Source organism: Leopardus geoffroyi, chromosome A2 (assembly GCF_018350155.1).
Source record: "Leopardus geoffroyi isolate Oge1 chromosome A2, O.geoffroyi_Oge1_pat1.0, whole genome shotgun sequence".
Lineage (NCBI taxonomy): Eukaryota > Metazoa > Chordata > Mammalia > Carnivora > Felidae > Leopardus > Leopardus geoffroyi.
This window is the reverse complement of record NC_059331.1, coordinates 51,648,122-51,669,804: the sequence shown is the minus strand read 5'-3', so window position 1 is coordinate 51,669,804 and position 21,683 is coordinate 51,648,122. Positions and strand designations below refer to the sequence as shown.

General features: G+C 43.8%; 2 protein-coding genes across 5 annotated transcripts in view; both read right to left on the bottom strand.

Moving 5' to 3' along the window:
* The window catches only part of IRAK2 (interleukin 1 receptor associated kinase 2), a 62,569-nt gene extending 59,141 nt beyond the window's left edge, over positions 1–3,428 (bottom strand). For 2 of the 3 annotated variants that reach the window (XM_045493769.1, XM_045493770.1), the window contains exon 1: positions 3,213–3,428. In XM_045493769.1, coding sequence (XP_045349725.1) covers positions 3,213–3,306 — 94 coding nt within the window. In that variant the 5' untranslated portion in view covers positions 3,307–3,428. Of the gene's footprint in view, positions 1–2,470; positions 2,590–3,212 lie in introns of those variants that run through there. The other variant, XM_045493772.1, reaches the window with a different exon arrangement.
* Positions 3,429–14,003: 10,575 nt separating this feature from the next.
* VHL (von Hippel-Lindau tumor suppressor) lies at positions 14,004–21,400 on the bottom strand. Of its 2 annotated transcripts, XM_045493773.1 has the most exons (3): positions 20,973–21,400; positions 18,848–18,970; positions 14,004–15,507 (listed from the first exon to the last, which is right to left on the bottom strand). In XM_045493773.1, the coding sequence occupies exons 1-3, from the start codon at positions 21,310–21,312 to the stop codon at positions 15,314–15,316; spliced, it is 657 nt and encodes a 218-aa protein (XP_045349729.1). In that variant the 5' UTR covers positions 21,313–21,400; the 3' UTR covers positions 14,004–15,313. The 2 variants fall into 2 exon arrangements, with proteins under 2 accessions (XP_045349729.1, XP_045349730.1); XM_045493774.1 differs by lacking the exon at positions 18,848–18,970 and having other exon boundaries at positions 20,973–21,397.
* Positions 21,401–21,683: the final 283 nt, after the last annotated feature.

The window sequence follows — 21,683 nt, the reverse complement described above, 5'->3', positions numbered from 1 at the left end:
AATAACAAGTGTTGGGGAGGATATGGAGAAATTGGACCTTCGTACACGGGTGGAGGGACTGTAAAATAGTGCAGACAATATCGAAAACAGTCTGGCACTTCCTCAAAACGTTAAATATAAAGTTACCATATGACTCAGTAATTCCACTCCTACGTATCTACCAAGGGAAATGAAAACATATATCTACATAAAAACTTGTACACAAGTATGCACAAGAGCATTATTCAAAACAGCCAAAAAGTGGAAAGGACCCAAATGTTAACCCCATTAACTGGTGAATGGATAATAAATTGTGCAACATTATTCAGCAATAAAAAGAAATGAAGCGCTGATACATGGTACAACAGAGATGAATCTTGAACACTAATGCTATATGAAAGAAGCCAATCACCAAAGACTTATGATTCCATTTCTATGAAATGTCCAGAATAGGTAATGCCCAAAGCTGAGGAAAATGAGTGGTATGTGGTGGGAATGTTGGGGTTGACAATTAAGGGGCATAGGGTTTCTTTTGGGGGCAACGAAAATGTTCTAAGATTAACTGTCGAGATGGATATGCAACTCTCTCTATATGTTAAACACCATTGAATTATACACTTTAGATGGGTGAATTGTATGGCATATGGATTATATCTCATAAAGTGCTTTTAAAGAGCCACAGGTATTGGGGGCACCTGGGTGGCTCAGTTGGTTAGGTGTCTGACTCTTGATCTTGGCTCAGGTCATGATCTCACGGTTTGTGAGTTCCAGCCCCATATCAGGCACTGCACTGCCAGTGAGGAGCCTACTTGGGACTCTCTCCCTCTCTGTCTGCCCCTCCCCTGCTCACACTCTCTCTCTCAGAATAAATAAACTTTAAAAAAAAAAAAAGCCACAGGTGTACCTTTTAAATATCTTAGGAACAGAAGTTCCTCTGGTGTTTACAGTCAAGGCCGACATGAAAAAAAAAAAAAAAAAAAAAAAAAAAAAACCTAGAGGGAGTCTCTTATACAAAATTTGTCCACTGCCCAGGAAACATTCAAAGTAGATAAGTCACAGGTCATTGGAACAAAGGAACAGTCTAGAAGATCAGGTGGTGTCCTGACTTTCTCAGAGGTGTCCTGACATGTTAGCAGTGACCGCCTCTGGGGAGAGGACTGAGACTGAAGACCCGGAAGAAGAAAGACATTTACCTTCCTCCCCACCCCTGCTGTATTATTTACTTTTATAAATGCATGCGTCGCTTTTTCCATTAAAAATAGTTAACAAAAATACAAGCTAAAAATAAAACCTAAATCCATGTTGCTAAGGAACATTGCTTGGCAAGGAGAAATACCTGAATATTTTAAGTTAAAAAAGCATGCTATTAGAATGTACAAAATGATACAATTTTTGAAAAATGCATGCACATAAGTAAATTTATTATTATATACTAGAAGGTATAAATCACATAGCACTCGGCTAGCACGTAGGAAGTAGGCAGCAAAAGTTGTTGCTGTTTATTATCATTATTATATTAGCATCCAAATAAGAATGGTTATCCCATGGGGCGCCTGGGTGGCGCAGTCGGTTAAGCGTCAGACTTCAGCCAAGTCACGATCTCGCGGTCCGTGAGTTCGAGCCCCGCGTCAGGCTCTGGGCTGATGGCTCAGAGCCTGGAGCCTGTTTCCGATTCTGTGTCTCCCTCTCTCTCTGCCCCTCCCCCGTTCATGCTCTGTCTCTCTCTGTCCCAAAAATAAATAAACGTTGAAAAAAAAATTAAAAAAAAAAAAAGAATGGTTATCCCTGAGTAGTGGAATTTGAGCTAATCTTTGTTTGCCACGCTATTTTTCAATAAGCGTGTATTATTTTTGTTACTGGTTGAAAACGGGGTTTCTGAATCGGAGCACTATTGACACTTTGGACCTGATAATCCTACCTGGAGGGGGCTGTCCTGTGCATTGTAGGGCGGTTAGCAACACCCCTGGCTTTTACTCACTGCATGCCCCCAGCTGTGACAACCAAAAATGTCCAGACATGTGTTTCCGAGAGGGCAAAATCGCCTCTGGTTGAGAATCACTAGGTTAAAAGGTATATTATTTGCTCAAACTGATGGATAACAAAAACACGTTCATTTTATTACTATTCTTTCAACTGTGCATATATCATACACTCTTGTATAAATGGTACATATCATAATCTAAGTTCGAAAGAAAATACAGAGATTATTTTAGGGGAACCTAGGTGGCTAAGTCAGTTAAGCGTGAGTTCGAGCCCCGCATCCAGCACTGTGCTGACAGCTCCCAGCCTGGAGCCTGCTTCAGATTCTGTCTCCCTCTCTCTGCCCCTCCCCCACTAGGGCTCGCTCTCACTCACTCTCTCTCAAAAATGAACAAACGTTAAAAAAATTTTTTTAAAGAAAGTATAGAGATTATTTTAAAAATAAAGTGGTACCAGTTACAATGACTTCAAACACAAACATAATAATTATTAATACTTCCTTATTACTTACAAGAATCTGACACTTAAGTGTCAGGTGCCTTTGCGTAATTTTCATTACTCACAAGAACCTCCAGTTTACAGATTAAGAAGCTGAGGCTCAGAGAAGTGAAGCAACTTGTCCAAAGTCACCAGCTGACAGGAGGTGGAGCCTGGAATGCAGACCTCTGCTTGGGAATCGGAGGACCAGAGGCGCGCAGCGTCCCCCCCGCCCCGCCCCAGATGCCAGGCCCTCTCTGCCAATTACGAAGCTCAAACAAACAAACACACCAAGGAGTTTAGCAACCGTTTAGCAACGCCATGCCCGTAGGCAATTTACTCCATCACTCTCTCAATCTGTCTCCACGTCTGTAAAAAGGTGTAAGAGAAACATGCACTTTATAGGCCCTTGTGAGAATTCAATGAGATAATCCGTGTCAGTGCCTGCATCCGGGCGGGACGCACAGTAAGCGCACAGTAATTGCTGATAGAGCTATTAGGATAAGCTTTACCGTAAACAGCAAAGTCGAGCCGGTCATTATTCAGCGACAGATGAACAACAGAAATTTTCTAAGATCGTCTAACACCTTCCAGACAATCCCGGTGGTAGTGGTGAGGAGTGGGGGGTGTCCAGATAAGGGGTGGTGGCCAGCTGAGGATACACGACGAGGCTCCGGCCCGGAATGGCCGCACAAAGAGCCCCTCGGTTCGGGACCCACTTAAACAGGGGTGGGCAGGGGGCTTGGTGGCGGGGTCGCCAGGGGGAGCCCACTCACCGAACTGCATCCAGTCCCACTCGCTGAGCGTGTCCATGTTGCGGCACAGGTCGTCCAGTACCCAGGCGGGCAGCTGGTAGATGTAGCAGGACATGGCTGGGCTCCGGAGGCCGGCGGGCAGGCTCGCCGGCAACTGGGGCAGCCCCGCGGAGACCCGGGGCTTCTCTACTCCGGGGGCGGGCGGGTCCCAGCCAGCCAGCCAGCCACCTCCTCCGGGGAAGTGGGCGGGCCGGGAGCTTGGCACCACCGCCCCCAGCGGCCACTCGCGGCGCGACACCGCCCCGCAGGCTGGACCGACTGGCGACGTGGGGCGGGAACGCGTTTAAGGACACACGAGGACTTCAGTGGCAGTCCCAGGAGGACTTCTGACTCCAGTTCCAGTGTTTTGGGCGCTCCGCCACATAGAATTCATTCAACAAATATTCTGTTAATTACCTACTATATGCCAGGCACTGTTCAAGGTATTGGAGATACAGGATTGGAGAAAATCTACAAACTTCCTTACTTTCATGGGACTTAAAACCTAGATGGTGGGAGAAGAAAACTAATGATAAGTAATAAAAGTATGTAATAAATAAGTTATGAGGTGTGTTAAAAGGTAGTAAGTGCTATTGCAAAAAATAAAAAGGAAAGTTGGTTAAGGGAATTAGGAATTGAGAGCGAGTTAAATAGGGTAGACAAGATAGACTTTATCATAATAACGGTTAGTGTTCATTGAACAGCTACTATGTGCTAGACACTGTTCTAGGTGCTGGCAATGCCTCTGAGGAAAAAAGGACATGGGGCGTTGAGTGGCTCAGTCGGTTAAGTGACCAACTGCAGCTCAGGTCAAGATCTCGTGGTTTGTGAGTTCGAGCCCCATGTTGGGATCTGCGCTGACAGCTCAGAGACTGGAGCCCGGTTTCGGATTCGGTGTCTCTCTCTCTCTCCGCGCCCCCCCCCCCCACTCATGCTCTGTCTCTCTTTCCTTCAAAAATAAATAAACATTTTTTTTTTTTAATTTTTAAAGAAAGAAAAAAAGGACAAAATCCATACCCTGGAGTAATATAGACAATAAGCAGTAAAATATTAAGTAAGTAAATAACTTAGCACTATAGAAGATGATAGGTAACACTAGAGAATAAAAGCAAAGTATGATGAAAGAGAGTAGGGGTGGCACGCTGAATTATTATCTTAGAAGGTAATAAATCTTAATGGGGGAAAGCAGAATAAGAGAGATTTCAGGGCAAATTGAATTATTAAGTAGAGTAGGAGGAGAACTTACACTAATAGTGGCTAGTATTATTGATCATTTACCATGTGCAGACTTCACCTGGGTCATTTTACCTACTCCTCTCAATGACCCTATTAGGTAGGTGTGGTTATTACCCCCATTGTACAGATGAGGAAACCGAAGCACAGAGAGGTTAGGTAAGTTGCTGAATATCATACAGGTACAAGGGACAGAGCTGGGATTTGAACCCAAACAGTCTGATCACTGGCTACAAACTGCCTCTTTATTATAATAACTACCACTTATCTACACCTATCATGTGCTCTGCATAAATCATTTTCTGTAACTTTCATAAGCCTATGCTATAGATAGTATTACCCCCTTTTTTGTTGAGAGAGAGCGTGTGCACACACACATGCTCAAGTGGAGGAGGAGTAGAGGGAGAAGTAGAGAGAATCTCAAGCAGGCTGCATGCCCACCACAGAGCCCCATGAGGGGCTTGATCTCACAACTGTGAGATCATGACCTGAGCTGAAATCACGAGTTGGATGCTTAACCAACTGAGCCACTCAGGCATCCCAGTATTATCCCCTTTTTTACACAGAAATAGAGAAGTTCCAAGAGATTAGGCAACATCAGTGAGAGCAAATAAACTAGAGTTCCACTTTGTGGCCATAAACATCCGGCTGCAGAAGGAACCTGAAAGGAAAGCGAAAAGTCCTGGGGGCAAGCCTTGGTTCTGCCACCAACAGGTTTTGCGTCCCTGGACAACCCATTTCACTTCTCAAACCTTGCATTCCACATCTATAAAATGGTACTGAGTTCTATTGCCTAAGGTTGTGAGCTAGAGAAGTAGATTAAATCAATTTATACAACCCATATAGAATGCCTACTATAGTCTTTCTTGTACAGAGAATAGACTCGAAAAATGGTAGCTGCCATTGATAATATTGAAAAAAGCTCCAGGAAGAGTGCTCCCACAATCCATCAGAGGACAAAGGATCAAAGGACATCAAACTCATTTTTAAAAGAAAGGAAAAGAAAAAAGCATCCACCACCTTAGAATTCTACCTGGATACAAGCGGTAGTTCTGTCACTGTCTGGTACTTTATCCTGAGCAAGGCTGCAGTTTTCTCTTTTGTAAACTGGATATCCTCCCATAATCACTTCGAAGGATAGGTGTGAAGCTTAAATGGACCTCCAAATGCTTGGGATAAACAATAAAGTGCTTAGCCCAGTAAAGGGTTGATTTTATGCAAGTCTACCCCTTTGATGTTGGAATTAGGGCATATTTTAGTGTTCTGTGACTGCTTTTCATGGGAAGTCCTGTGTTTCAGCAGTGGTTGACGGTGGAATAGAATGGGAAAGCACCTACAGCCCAGAGCACAGATCCTTCTGTTTCTCTCATGTTTTCTACTTGCAGAGCCCTCCTCCTGCCTCTCCCTCTCTTTTGCAAGCACAGAGCATGGGTCATAGCTTTCCTCCCTTAGTGCCCTGAGGCCTCTTCCCCCTGATGGCTTTGAAACCACAGGAGATTTGCATTCAGCCTAGTCCAGGATAGACAAGCCTCAGCAACTCCTCTCTCTGCTATTTCCTTGGGTTTTTGGCAAGTTTCCTTCTCATCCCATCCTAAGGGCTCGGAATCTGAGTCCTAGGATTTTCTTCTCCAGAGAGATCTGATCAGAGAGATCAGGGCCCGAGCAGATCATCTCAGGGGCACATCTTGGTCCCCATTCTTTAGAATAAATTCTTCAAAGTAAGATCTTTGTTATTACTAAGTAGTAGAGCTACTGCTCCCCTGCCAAATACCAAGCATTTACCATACATTATCTGGCATCCTCACAACAACCCTATAAGGTAGGTTTAATTGTTCCCATTCTACAGAAGAGAAAACTGAGGCATAAGTCAGTGTAACTTGGCCAAATCAAATTGGCCACGTGACAGGATTCAACCCAATTCTGACTCCAAAGGAAGTGCTCTTTCTACTCTGTTAATATTGCCTCACCACAAAGAGAAATTTCCTTTGATCCTGCACAGTTCATTTCTTCCCCTAATTAGCTGCTTTCCCTGGCCAATACCCTCCCTCCCACAATCAGTTGAAACAGTTATTGAGGCTGAATGTAATTAGTTATATAGTTATGTCATTTAGACCTATTCACATCTAATTACCTTTGACAAACTGTACATGCCCAGCCTGGCCTCCGAAGATCCAGACTGGGGTGGGACTTGGGCACTGGCATTTTAAAAATCTTCCCAGGTATATACTCTGGTTTCTCTTCAGATCGCATAAATCTTTCGCCTTTTAAAAATTTTCCCAGGTAATTCTAATTATGGGCAGGCAGAGTTGAGAACCGGTGTTTTATCACGAAGTTGGGACGAGAAAAGAAGAGTGATGATAGGGGATTAACAATAACAAAGCTTCTCTGTGTACTTTGCACATGTTTTTTCTGTCTAATAAAAATATCTTCATTGTTTTTTTTCTGATAGTGTAGCAGGATTCTCGCACAAAGAGTCGTGACACCGAGGCTTTTCTTTCCAGGAAGCAACTTTATTCCTGCTGGCACCGCTCAGTTGGGTTCATAGTTGGGTTCTTACGCAAAGAACTGAGCCCCGAATGCCACCTGGCGTAGGTTTTTATTTATTTTTTACTTCTTTGTCTCCCATATATGGTAACACACAAGCATTCAGTCTGATTAAGTGGTCTCATGTTACAAGGTCGTGAGGGATGTTGTCACGTATGTATATAGCCAGGTTGCCTTGAGGTTTTTTGTTTTTTTTGTTTTTTTTCCTTTAGGGAGGGGACCCTACCACAATAGTACATGATCATTCTCCAGAAGAGTAGGTAAACTTAAACATAAAACTGTCGGTTATTTTACCAGCAAAATTGGGTTCATTCAGAAATAACAGAGAATTGGAATTCAGGACACACAAGCTACTGCAAAACCCATAGGCAAGTCGCAGAACAAAAGAGAGGAAGTCTCTTTTATAGACGAAAGAGGGGAGATGGGAGTGCTGTCATAAAGTCCATTAGAGCAAACTGGGAGTTTAAAGTATAGTGGCTTTTCACTGGCTGAGTTGTCTCATTGGCTGCGCTGTTGCTGGGAGAAGAGGTAAACCTTTTTTTCTCCTACTGGGATGGTAAAGTAGTGTAGACCCACAAGGTCCATCTCTTCCTATGGATATGCAACTGATCAGGAGTGGTAGGGTGTGAGAGCTCCCCCTACTGGCCTCCTGATTCCATTTTAGCGAGTTTTCCTTTTATTAATTTTCCCAGATGGCTTTGAGAAAAAACCCAGTCCTACTCTCTCCTCCTCTTGGGTAGGAAAAAAAACAAAAAACAGTTCTACCTTCTCCTCTATGTTTCTCCTTTACTTTTACACAGAACACTTAGCTTTTGACACTTCTAGTCACCAAATGTAGAGGCAGGGGAGTGATTCCCCACAAGCAATTCTGTGCAACACGGGCTGGGTGTGCTACAACCTAACTTACTTCTAACACTGTCTACCTGAAGATAGTGTCAGATCCCACAGATTAAGGGCTCATTCCCACAAAACTGTTCCCTCCCTACTTCAGATGTGGGTGGCAAGTAGCAGTGCCCCAGGTCACCCACCACTTCTGTACTACTTGGCTACAGATAGGAGGTTCCCATGACCCCCTCCTTGGGTTCAATTAATTTACTAGAGTAGCTCACAGAACTCAAAGAAACACTTATAGTATTTACTTTTTTTAAAAAAGGATACAGAGGCGCATGTGTGGCTCAGTCTGTTAAGCCTCTGCTCTTGATTTTGGCTCAGGTCGTGATCTCTCAAACCCCACATCGGGCTCTACAACACAGAATCTGCTTGGGATTCTCTCTCTCCCTCTCTCTGCCCCTCACCCGCTCCCCCTTCAGCACACGCTCTCTCTCTCTCTCAAAATAAATACACTTTATAAATAAATAAATAGATAGACAGATACAGATGAACAACCAGATGAAGAGATACATAGGGTGCAGGAGCTTCTGTGCCCATGGGATTGGGCACACCCTTGTTGCATCACCCTTCCAGTCTAGAGGGGTGCACTGACCCAGAGGCTGTCAAACCCCCTACTGCTAGGATTTTGTGGAGGCTTCCACAGAGGCAGGATCAATTATTAACTCTATTTCCATCCCCTCTGCCCTCTCTGCAGAAGTAGGGGATGAGGCATAGCTGAAAATCCCAAGCTTCTAATAATGACTTGGTATCTTTCTGGTGACCAGCCCCCAGCCAGGAGCCATTCAAAAGCCTACCTAGAGTTGCTTCATTAGAACAAAACATGCTCCTAGTGCTTTATCATTTAGGAATTTACCAGGGTTTTAGGAACTATGTGCTGGGAACCAGGGGTGGAGATCAATATATTTTCTATTCACACACACACACACACACACGCACACACACACACACACACACACACACAGAGGGAGGAGGGATAGGAGAAAGAGAATGAACACCTTCCCTCCTTCCCTTTATTTGGGATGTACCTTTATTTTCAGTATTGGGGTCTGTTCCAGAGGAGTCTGCTTTCTTATCTACAAGAGACGTAGGACAGTCCTAAAGTCTATCAAGGGAAACTATAAACCAATATTTGGAAAACTGCTGCTCCAGGGGCACACCAGGCCACCCTCACAATTCCTCCCTTCTCCCTGTAGTTGTTCCAGGACAGGGTATTCCAGACCTGATAGAATCATCCTCACATTCCCAGCATTCTTGTGTGGGACCTCCTAAAGGTGAAGAATGTCATCTCATGCCACTCCCTCTCAAGCACAATGCTGCTAAGCTATCCCTTGACCAAGGAACTCTCCTTCAATTTATCTGAAGATAAAATGGTTCGCTATGATTTCCTTTGGTCCTTACAGTAGTCTTAGTTCTGTTAACATTTGTGGGGCCAATGCAGGACTCTAAGACTCAACTTCTCCCAAGTGGTGCAAGGCAATCTTTTGTGTTTTCTGCCTGAAGAACAGGGAGAGCATATTGCTATTTGTATGTATGTTATGCTGACATACTTTCCTGAGGTTTCATGTTCCGATATTTTTTTTTTTAACATTTTTAAGTAGGGGTGCCTGGGTGGCTCAGTGAGTTAAGCGTCCGACTCTTGATTTCAGCTCAGGTCATGATCTCACGGTTCGTGGGAGTCGAGCTCCATGTCAGGCTCTGCACTAACAGCATGGAACCTGCTTGGGATTCTCTCTCTCCTTCTCTCTCTGCTCTTCCCCAACTCATGCTTGCTCACTCTCTCTCTTTCAAAATAAATAAATATTTTTTGAAATAATATTTTTAAGTAATCTCCACACCCAACATGGAGCTTGAGCTCAAACCCCCAAGATCAAGCCGCATGCTCCACTGACTGAGCCAGCCAGGCGCCCCTCATGTTCCAACTTTGAAACAAGTTTTGTGGGTTTTTCTTTTCTATATCCAGGGCTATTGCCCAAATCCTTTTGATTAACATCGCAAGCTTATCCATTTTTTCTATGATATGCCAATGGGTTACGGGGTATGTGCAGTGAGGGGAAGCCCCAGGGAAGTGTTCTGTGGGGCAGGCAGTTTAAGTGTGCCGACAGAAAAGGGAACTACTGAAGGGGTATCAGGCAGCCCAGTGACTGGCATAGAGTAGGACTGAGCTGGTAAGAACAGGTTACAGGAATTTTGTGTGAAAGTATCTGAAAAGTTCACATTGGTGCTCACATGTCAAGAGTGCAAAACACTGCTATCTATTTCATATCCTTAGTGTGTTGATTTCTAGGACAGTGCCTGTCCTTTGATAACCTTCTCAATATAAGTACTGATAAAATGATAACCACTCAGCTTTTTTGTTCTTTTTTTTTTTTTTTTTTTAATAGACTTTAAAATCAGTGAATTGGGACACCTGGGTGGCTCAGGCAGTTAAGCATCCGACTTCAGCTCAGGTCATGATCTAAAAGCTTGTGAGTTTGAGCCCCATGTCGGGCTCTGTGCTGACAGCTCAGAGCCTGGAGCCTGCTTTGGATTCTGTGTCTCCCTCTCTCTGCCCCTTCCCTAGCTCACACACTGTCTCTCTCTCTCTCTCTCTCTCTCTCTCTCTCTCTCTCAAAAATAAATAAACATTAAAAAAAAATTTTTTTAATTTAAAAACCACAGCATAATTAAGAGGAAGGTATAGGAATTTCCCATACATCTCCTGCCCCCACACATGCAAAGCTTCCCCCACGATCAACATCCCCACCAATGCAGTATCTTTGTTACAACTGATGAGCCCTCATTGACTAATAATTATCACCCCAAGTCCATAGTTTACTTTAGGGTTTATTCTTGGTGGTGTATATTCCATGTTGCAAAAACTCACGTATCTACTATTAGAGTATCGTACAGAGGAGTTTCATTGCCCTAAACAAACCCTGTTCTCTGCCTATTTATCCCACCCTCCCCTCCATAACCTGGCAACCATTATCTTTTTACTCCATAGTTTGGTCTTTTCCACGTCACAAAGCTGAAATCATACACTGGGTGACCTTTTTAGATTGGCTTCTTTCACTTAGTAGTGTGCATTAAAGTTTCCTTCATGTCTTTTCATGGTTGACAACTCATTTCTTTTTAGTGCTGATTAATATTCTGTTGTCTGGAACGAGTTTATTTAGCCATGCACCTACTAAAAGACACTTTGGTTCCTCCTAAGTTTTGGTAGTTAGGAATGAAGCTGCTATAAATACCCAAGCATTTAACTCCTTTGGATAAATACCAAGGAGCAGGATTGCTGGAATATATAATAATAAGTTTAGTTTTGTAAGAAACCACCAAACTGTCTTCCAAAGTGGCTGTACCATTTTGCATTCCACCAGCAGTAAGAATTCCTCTTGCTCTGCCTCACCAACATTTGTTGGCAATTCTCCAGATTTTGGCCACTCTAATAGGTATGTATTGGTATTTCATTTTATTTTTTTTTTTTCAACGTTTATTTATTTTTGGGACAGAGAGAGACAGAGCATGAACGGGGGAGGGGCAGAGAGAGAGGGACACACAGAATCGGAAACAGGTTCCAGGCTCTGAGCCATCAGCCCAGAGCCTGACGCAGGGCTCAAACTCACAGACCGCGAGATCGTGACCTGGCTGAAGTCGGACGCTTAACCGACTGCGCCACCCAGGCGCCCCGGTATTTCATTTTAATTGGCATTTCCCTGGTGACATGATGTGAAGCATTTTTCATATGCTTACTTGCCAACTGTGTTTCTTCTTCAGTGAGGTGTCTGTTAAGGTTGGTTCTGTTTATGTGGAAGAAAAAAAAACAAACATCTTTGTTCCCAATGTGAGTACTTTTCTTCTTAATGCTTTTCTGTAAGGCTTAATTTTTTTCACAGTGATACTTCATTTTTACATGAAAAATAAAGCTAAAAGAAACAGTGTTTTGAAAAAAATAAAATAAAACACGGTGGGGGGGGGGGTGCCTGGGTGGCTCAGTCAGTTAAGCGCCCAAATTTGGCTCAGGTCATGATCTCCTAGTTCGTGAGTTCGAGCCCCGTGTCGGGCTCTGTGCTTACAGCTCAGAGCCTGGAGCCTGCTTCAGATTCTCTGTCTCTCTCCTGCTCACACTCTCTCTCAAAAATAAACATTTTTTTTTTGAAAATTAGAAAAGATAAAAAAACATGGTGGGGGCACCTGGGTGGCTCAGTTGGCTGAGTGTCTGACTCTTGGCTTTGGCTCAGGTCATGATCTCGCAGTGGGTTGGAACCCTGCATTGGGCTCCGCGCTGACAGCACAGAGCCTGCTTGGGATTCTCCATCTCCCTCCCTCTCTGACCCTTCCCCACTCACTCTCTCACAAAAATAAATATTTAAAAAAATAGCAAGGGGCACCTGGGTGGCTCAGTCAGTTAAGGGTTAAGCATCAACTCTTGATCTCAGCTCAATTCTTCTTTTTTAATGTTTATTTATTTTGAGAAAGAAAGCACAAGTCGGGGAGGGGCAGAGAGAGAGAAGGAGACAGAGAATCCCAAGTAGGATCCATGGTCAGTGTGGAGCCCAACTTGGGGCTCGATCTCACAACTGTGAGATCAAGACCTGAGCCAAAATCAAGAGTTGGATGCTTAACCGACTGTGCCACCCAGGCACCTCTCAGCTCAGGTCTTGATCTCAGGGTCGTGAGTTCAAGCCCCATGTTGGGATCCCCACTGGGAACGAAGCCTACTTAAGAAAAAATAAGCAAATAAAAATTAAAAATAAATAAATAAAACACGGTGAAAAAGAAAGAAAAATTAAAAATCAAACACATACATACATAAAACCAGGGTGGGTGGCCTGGCTGGCTCAGTAGAGCATGTGACTCTTGGTCTTGGGGTTGATCTTGATCTTTGAGCCCCATATTGGGTGTAGAGATTACTTAAGGAAATTTAAAAAATAAAAATAATAAAAACAAAAGAAAAGGGACTGAGCATGAAGACAGTTGCTTGTATTTGCAATGCCCCTCCCCACTTCAAGCCTTTAAAGAAACACAGTTCTCACAACAGAGCCTGTTTGAAGTAATACTGAGACACACCCTACCTATTTTCTTTACTCAGCACCATTTAATGTATTAAAGAACAGGTTTTTTTAAACTCAAAATAGGAAAACATCACAGTCTCTTAAGAGCAATACATTTGATACAGTCATAAGATTTCAAATGAAAAACATATTATTCATGCTACAGGTTTTTAATCCTCCTGGACAACACACAAAACAACACAGTACTCAATCTACATGGTTTCACAAGAGAAACACGAATTTCATTTGGACAAAGACAGGTTTAAAAAAAAAACAACCAACATTGAACTAATCCTTACGTTCTTACATCCCCCATCCCATCCCACCCTCAAATATGTACTGCTACCAGGTCCCCAGGATTTCTTTCTTCCCACCCAACAGCTCGTAACACGGCAGACACTGAGAGGTGTGTCACTGAATGAGTGCTACAGTGCGTTTAAGAAACAAAAGCTAATCGATTTGTTGAATGTTGAAAGAGGGGCTTAAGATTAGGTGAAACAAAGTCTAGGGGAAACTGTGGAGCATTGTCTTGTTCATGCTGATTTCAGAGCACAGGAATTGTGCTCAAAGGTTAGTACAGGAACTAGAGATACCAAGAAATATCCCACTGTTTACAAAAGGAAGACCGCGGGGCACCTGGGTGGCGCAGTCGGTTAAGCGTCCGACTTCAGCCAGGTCATGATCTCGCGGTCCGTGAGTTCGAGCCCCGCGTCGGGCTCTGGGCTGATGGCTCAGAGCTTGGAGCCTGTTTCCGATTCTGTGTCTCCCTCTCTCTCTGCCCCTCCCCCGTTCATGATCTGTCTCTCTCTGTCCCAAAAATAAATAAACGTTGAAAAAAAAAAAAAAAAAAGGAAGACCGCACTAATGTCTGAAAAGAGCTTATAATACCATGGGAAAATATTTAAGTTATAAAGTTATAACTGAGAAGGTAGAATACAAAACTGTATATTCAGTATGATTTTAACTATGTAAAACCAAACCAACCACAAGATGCCCTAAAGAGGCTAAAAGTTCAAAATGTTTAGTGGCTGTATTCAAGTAATATATCTACAGTGATCTTTTTTTTTTTTTTTTCCCTTTTACTTTACTGTCTTTACCAAAATGTTCTCTACTGGGGGGATTTTTTTTTTTTTTTAAACTATTAGTTACCAAAAAAAAATAAGACTGATAGAAGTATTGCATTTGAATTAATCAATTTAAGTCCAGCCTATAAGAAAGGATTTGTACATTTATAAAACTATAAAACATTCTTAGCTACTCCAGGAATCCATTCTGTGTTGTGAGTAATCCCAGAGATGGAGGGCTTCCTTCCTCCACCTCTCTTCCAGCCAGGTGCAAAGTCTCACCAGTTCCTGCCTGATGAAAAATGCTAAACCAGGCAGCCTCGTGAGTCCACATGAACCCAAGAGTGGCTCTTCTCAGTGGTCCCCAGCGCCCAAAACCACTGGCCCCTGGTTAAAATGCTGGCAGCATTAAAAAAAAAAAAAAATGCTAAGCCAAACAGAAATGTAATGGATTTACAAAAAGTAACAGAAATATCCACACTTGGCAAAAACCTATTTGCAGTACAGCAGTAGCTCCTTAATACTAGAATTAAGAGGACAGCTATTTTCTCCTATCTTCAGTTCAGCTGTCAAGTTTAAAAAAAGTGATCACCACAAAGCTAATCCTGGTTTAGAAACAAATAAAAGAGCACTGCAACAACAGCGGACAGAGAAAAGCACAAAATTTAGAAAGTTATAAAAAGTGCTTTCTATAAAAGTAATTCCCTTTAAAACATTTGTTTATGGTATACACCGTAAGGTCCCACCTCCCCACCCCCCAAAAAAGGGCAAAACCTCCAAACACTTCCTACCAAGGTATCCACTGGTTTGTTCATTCAACAAACACTGACTGAAGGCTCATAATGTGTGAGGCACTGGGGTCTCAAAGAGAAGACAGACTTGTCCCTGCCTCAAGGTCATGTCTGTCTTCTCCAAGTGGGAGGCTGACATGTCACCAACCACAACACAGCAATTAAAAGCAGATGCCACTGCTTTCTTACAATTTTAGAGTATGCTGCAATTCTCATTGAAGCACTTACACAAAAGTCCTTACATACAAACTTTCCTGACTTACTAGGAGGCAAAAATGCAACTACTTGATGAATACTTGAATACTTATAGAAAGGGCAGGCATTAAATTACATTTTGTGACATTTGCCCCTAAACATCACAATGCCTAGTGAAGTCAGTTAACTTTCCTTTAAGCAATGGAGGATTTTTCCCTCCGGGAATGAGACACCTTGAATCTGAGAATAAGTGACCAGTCCTAAATGTAGATCAAGACTAGTCAGTACCATCTAAGGCCGAGACTCAGGAGTGCAAATTTCATTTCAGTTTCATTTCATTTCATTTCAGTCTCCCCTTCCATCCGCTGGTTTTCAATATGCTCCTGTGTCAGCCGCTCCAGGTCTTTCCTTACATTCGGATGGTCTTCCAGATCTTCATAGAGTGATCTCACGATGTCCAGTCTCCTGTAATTCTCAGGCTTGACTAGGCTTCGGACAACCTGGAGGCACCGCTCTTTCAGAGTATACACTGTAAATGCAGAAAACCAAAACCTCAGCAGCAGACTCGGGCCTTGGGACAAGAAATGAGCAAGATGCTTTGCCAACCATAGCAATTCCATTTACTACAGAAGGACCTCACTTTGGAGGAAAAAAAATTGAGTACATGTGTTGTGGAAGAGGGGAATGTGATGGCCCTCATGGACATCACCTTGTATGTATGTGATGGCCCTCAAGGCATGACCTTGTATAATAACTTCCCCTTATAAGAGGGCTGGGCTTGTGATGTGCTTTAATTAATTGAACGTGGGTGACGTGACATTGTGCCAATTCTGAACCTAAGCTTTAAGTAGCCCTGGCAACTTAAGGGCACCTGGGAGGCTCAGTCAGTTGAGCATCACAATCCCAGAGCTGTGGGACTGTGCCCTGCATCAGACTCTGCACTGAGTGTGGAACCACTTAAGGTCCTCTCTCTCTGTCTCTCTCTCTCTCTACCTCTTTCCCTCTCCCCTGCTCACACTCCAAAATAAAAAATTAAGAGGTGCCTGGGTGGCTCAGTCAGTTGAGTGTCCGGTTCTTGATTTCCGCTCAAGTCATGCTCTCACAGTAAATGAGATCAAGCCCCGTGTTGGGCTGTACACTGACAGCATGGAGTCTGCTTGGGATTCTCTCTCTCTCCTCTCTCTGTCCCTCCCCCACCCCTCTCAAGATAAGTAAATAAACTTTTAAAAATATATTAATTAGATTAAATTAAAAATTGTTTAGTTTTTAAAAATTAAAAAAAAAAAAGAAGCCCTGGCAAGTCCTGCTTTTATGCTCTCAGGAGTCCCGAGCCAGCCGGCAGGAGACACCACACAAAGAGGGTCATGCCCTGAGAAAGCATGGGAGAGAGGCTCAACCTCCTGCCAACCTGCCAGCAGAAGTCAGCCACACCAACCACCACCAGTGAGCAGAAACCCCCCTCGCTGATCTCAGCCCAGACTGTAGAATTATGAACAAATAAAAAGGTGGTTGTTATTCTGGGGTAGCTCTCACACAGCAACAGATAACCAAACAGTCTGTAACTGGATTTGAGGGACTCCAAGTCTATTTTATTTCTACTTTTGGGGGGCGCCTGGGTGGCTCAGTCAGTTAAGCAACTGACTTCGGCTCAGGTCATGACTTCCTGGTTTGTGGGTTTGAGCCCACATCAGGCTCTGTGCTGACAGCTCGGAGCCTGCAGCCTGCTTCGGATTCTGTGTCTCCCTCCCTCTGCCCCTCCTGAGCTCTCACTGTCTCTCTCAAAAATTAATAAACATTAAAAATTTTTAAGATTTTATTTGTATTTTTTATTATTTTTAGTCTATTTTTTTATTTTGACAAAGGGAGAGAGAGAGAGAGAGAGAGAGAGAGCAAGCACACAAGCAGGAGAGGGGCAGAGAGAGAAAATTCTAAGCAGGCTCCGCACTGTCAGCGTAGAGCCCAATGCGGGGCTCGATCTCACAAACCCAGACCTTAAATCAAGAGTCAGATGCTTAACTGACTGATCCACCCAGGTACCCCTCCAATTCTATTTTAAGCTCACTGGGAAACTGACACTGTAAGGGTATCCTATAAGGCAAAATTTACTACATTTATCAATTTAACTTACCAATTTTTATACACCTACTTCTTTAAGATAGGATCTATACATACATATCAGTTTGAACCTTATGAAGCTACATGTATTTGGGTGTTTAATATTTTATTTTAAAATCATCTTTACACCTAACATGGCGCTTGAACTCACAACCCCGAGATCAAGAGTCGCATGCTCCACCAAATGAGGTAGCCAGGTGCCCCAGTATTTGGAGTTTTTTAACCCACTAGAACAGTTTGTTTGGGTTCAACCTAATAAAATCAATCGAGTTTTGTTTTTGTTTTTTTAATTTGCATCCAAGTTAGTTAGCATATAGTGCAACAATGATTTCAGGAGTAGATTCCTTAATACCCCTTACCCGTTTAGCCCATCCCCCCTCCCACAACCCCTCCAGTAACCCTCTGTTTGTTCTCCATATTTAAGAGTCTCTTCTGTTTCGTCCCCCTCCATGTTTTTATATTATTTTTGCTTCCCTTCCCTTGTGTTCATCTGTTCTGTGTCTTAAAGTCCTCATATGAGTGAAGTCATGATATCTGTCTTTCTCTGACTGATTTCGCTTAGCATAATACCCTCTAATTCCATCCACATAGTTGCAAATGGCAAGAGTTCATTCTTTTTGATTGCCAAGGAACACTCCATTATATACATATACCGCATCTTCTTTATCCATTCATCCATCGATGGACATTTGGGCTCTTTCCATACTTTGGCTATTGTTGACAGTGCTGCTATAAACATGGGGGCGCATGTGTCCCTTCGAAACAGCACACCTGTAGCCCTTGGATAAATACCTAGTAGTGCAATTGCTGGGTCATAGGTCATTTTCTATTTAAAATCAAATGAGTTTTAAACAAATCGTAAACCATGATATTAACATTCAATTTGGTGTGTTTTTTTTAACCCCTGATTGGCACTGTGAGCTTGAGTGGGTTAAATAACATTAAAAGGTACAACACTAGGGATGCCCAGGCAGCTCAGTTAAGTGTCCAACTCAAGTGTCATGACTCTCAGGTCATGATCTCATGGCGTACAGCCTGCTCAAGATCCTCTCTCTCCCTCTCCCTCTGACCCTCCTCTACTCACAAGCACACTCTCTCACACTCTCAGAAAAAAAAGAAAAAAAAGATACAACACTAGAAGCCATGATATCTCATTCTCTATACTTTATTCTTCTCTAAGACTCTAGGGCATAATTCTGCTCTAAGGCCAGGGAAACGAAAATGTATTCATAATTACATGAGATACTTTACTTATTTATTAAATTTTGTAAGTAATCTCTACTCCCAATGTGAGGCGTGAACTCACAACCCTGAGATCAAGAGTCACATGCTCTACCAACTGAACCAGCCAGGTACCCTGACAATCAGGTATTTTAATTCAGCTCATTTCTGACAAGCCCAAAGAGCTTCTGAGCAACCACATCTTTGTTCAATATAGAAGATACAAATAAATTAGTTCCATTTTATTTATAGTGGAGAAAACAACACAGAAAGGTTGGATAACTTGACTAGCATCCAGCAAAAACCAATAAAGGTTTGGATCCTTCAAGTTGCTTATTCTCTACTTATTCCAACAGCCTTATCTTTTATCATTTTTAATTAAATAATTATTTATTTATTTTTAAGTAGGATCTATGGTCAATATGGGGCTTGAATTCACGATGCTGAGATCAAGAATCACATGTTTTACTCACTGAGCCCAGCCAGGCACCCCCAGCCTTATCTTTTTATAAAGTAAGATAGAACATCAGTACCTGGCAGTGTGATGTTGGCAAAAATAGGCTGTCCATCAACATTGAGAGATGGCACAAATAGTTCAGTTTGGTTAACCAGAAGCCCATCATATGTCCCTGCATCTCGGAAAAGCCAAAGGTGACCTGTTAAAACAAGAAGAGGCTGTTATGTAGCCACACACCCATTTCCTTCATCTTCCTGGATTGACCCTGAAGTCCTTGCCTCCCACGCTACTTAAATATCTTACTAAGCCCTCCCAGTAATATTACCTTACTCAGTCCTCACAAGAGATCTATTTACAGATGAGCAAATAGATCTGAAAAAGCCAAGTGACTTGCTCAAGGCAACAAGGACAGTAAGGGAAAAAGAGCAGATACTTGAGGCTTCAAATACAGCACCCTTTCTGCTACCATGGTCAAAAGCAAATACATGCATTGCGAATCACACCCAACACTGCAAACTAAAAGAACTTCACCAACTCTTTACATCTGTGCTTCTCAAGAACAAGAAGATGCAAAAAGATCATGTTCAGAAAAGGAAGCCACACAGAAAAGGGTACATTCTGTATGAATAGACCAAACTAATTTATGGTGTGAAAAACCAAAAGAATGGTTGCTTCTGAAAGGGAGGGGACTGAGTGGAAAGGGGCAGGAAGGAACTTCCGGGAGTGATGGAAATGTTTTAACCTATAGTTTGATCTAGGTGTCGTATTTGTCAAAAACGCATCAATCTCTAAGATCTGTGCGTTTTACTGTATGTAAGGTATACGTGAATTTAGAAACAAATACATCATATGCAAAAAGAGACAGAGACAGACACAGAGAGAGAGAGAGAGAGAGGAAGAAGGCAGCCCCCCCCCCCCTTCCCCAGGACTAACATTCTGTTTAAGGCAGGTGGAAAGCATGTCTGAATGTGTTCCTGGGACACAAATGTACTTGAAGATTTGGTGGGAAATTTTAAGAAATGTAAACTGGTAAAAAAAAATTTTATTATAGTAAAACTTACATAAAATTGACCATTTTAACCATTTTAAGTGTACTGTTCAGTGCCATTAAGTACATTCACACAGTAAGTCATTTTTTTTTATTGTTTATTTATTTTTGAAAGGCAGAGAGACGGAGCGTGAGTGGGGGAGGGGCAGAGAGAGAGGGAGACACAGAACTTGAGGCAGGCTCCAGGCTCTGAGCTGTCAGTACAGAGCCCGATGCGGGGCTTGAACCCACGGACTGCGAGATCATGACCTGAGCTGGGAGTGGGATGCTTAACCTACTGAGCCAACCGGGCGCCCCTCATGGTAGGTAATTTTTAAAAAGTTTATATTAAGGGGCGCCTGGGTGGTCAAGTCAGTTGAGGGGTAGACTCTAGGTTTTGTTGGCTCAGGTCATGGTCTGCCCCTCTCTCTCTCCGCCCCCTCTCTCAAAATAAATAAAACTTAAAAAAAAAAGTTCTCTAAAAAAAATTTATGTTAACTCAAGCACAGATAAATTTTGGATGAAAAAAACAAAATTTCACACAATTTCCTAGATAAAATAGAAGACTACAGAAATGTTGATCCCTGGAAGAACTGTGTTCTCCCTCCTTTAATATCAGGGGAAGTTTGGAGTAAAGGTCTGAGAAACATTACCGCGTACTCTCAAAGCAAAACGATCCATTGGAAAGCTGTCCTTAACTGAAACTTACACACCCCTTCCCTTCACTGAGCTAGGTGCCTGCTCCAAGCTCCCACGGGCCGCTGTGCTCCGTTCCTCCTGCAGCAACTGTGACACTGGCTTGTTCTCATCTGTTTATGCATGCATCTGTCTCCCCGACTGGACTGTGTTCTCCATGAAGGGCAGGGACCTAACGCGGACCTGGCCCACTGGGGACACTCGGAAATGTGAGATTCTCTCAGAGACGTAATGAACAAACGGGCATTAGGTACGGAGCACTTTTAGGGGTAAATATACGTGTAAGGGGGAAAAGCCACCTCCGATGCAAATTACTCAGTCCTATAAGAAAGAATTAGCTGCCACCTAGTAGCAGCGTCAACCTGGATCTGTCACAACCTCTCTGGGGCACCAGCAGGCGTTCGCGGCGCCCCGGGACAAAGCAGGAGGCGCGGCCGGGCTGGGCCGGCCCGGGCCAGGGCGACCCCGGCTCACCTACCTCGGTAGCTATGGATGCGGCGGCCCGTGCCGGGCGGCAGCGTCGGGTACGGCTGCGGCTCGCCGTCGAAGTTGAGCCACACCGGCAGCACGACGCGCGGACTGCGGTTGCAGAAGATGACCTGAGACGGCTCGCAAGAGTTCACTGAGCGTAGCACCGGTCGTGGCTGCCCAGCCTCCATCTCCTCCTCGGCTCCCGGCTCCTCGGGGTCAGACTCTTCCGGGCCAGACTCCTCGGCGCCCGACTCCTCCCCGCCGTACTCTTCAGGGCCCACCTCCTCCGCGTCCACCTCCTCCACACCGACCTCGGCCTCTTCCAAGTTCCCTGCCTTCCGGGGCATTACCTCCCGGAGCCTAGACAACCCGGGCCTCGCCGCCTCGGGATTTGTGGGGCCGTACGGGGTGGGGCGTGGCGCGCGTGCGTGCGCGTCCCCGCAAGCGTGCGTGCTGTTTCTGCGCGCTCTCGGTCGGTTGTGTAAGATGCTCGCAGAAATGGCCGGCTTGAGACTGTGCGCAAGCGCAGGTGGAACCTCCAGCCACAGGAACCGAGCATTCAGGAGGCAGAGGCTGACGCTGGGCCACCTCGTCCACGGTTTCCTCTGTAAAGTGGATTCTTTTTTTCGCACCGATAAGTTTTTGACACAGCATTTCCTTAGCTTCATTTATTCTAAGACCTTCATGGTTTTTGCCATATTCTCCCTACCAAATGCGC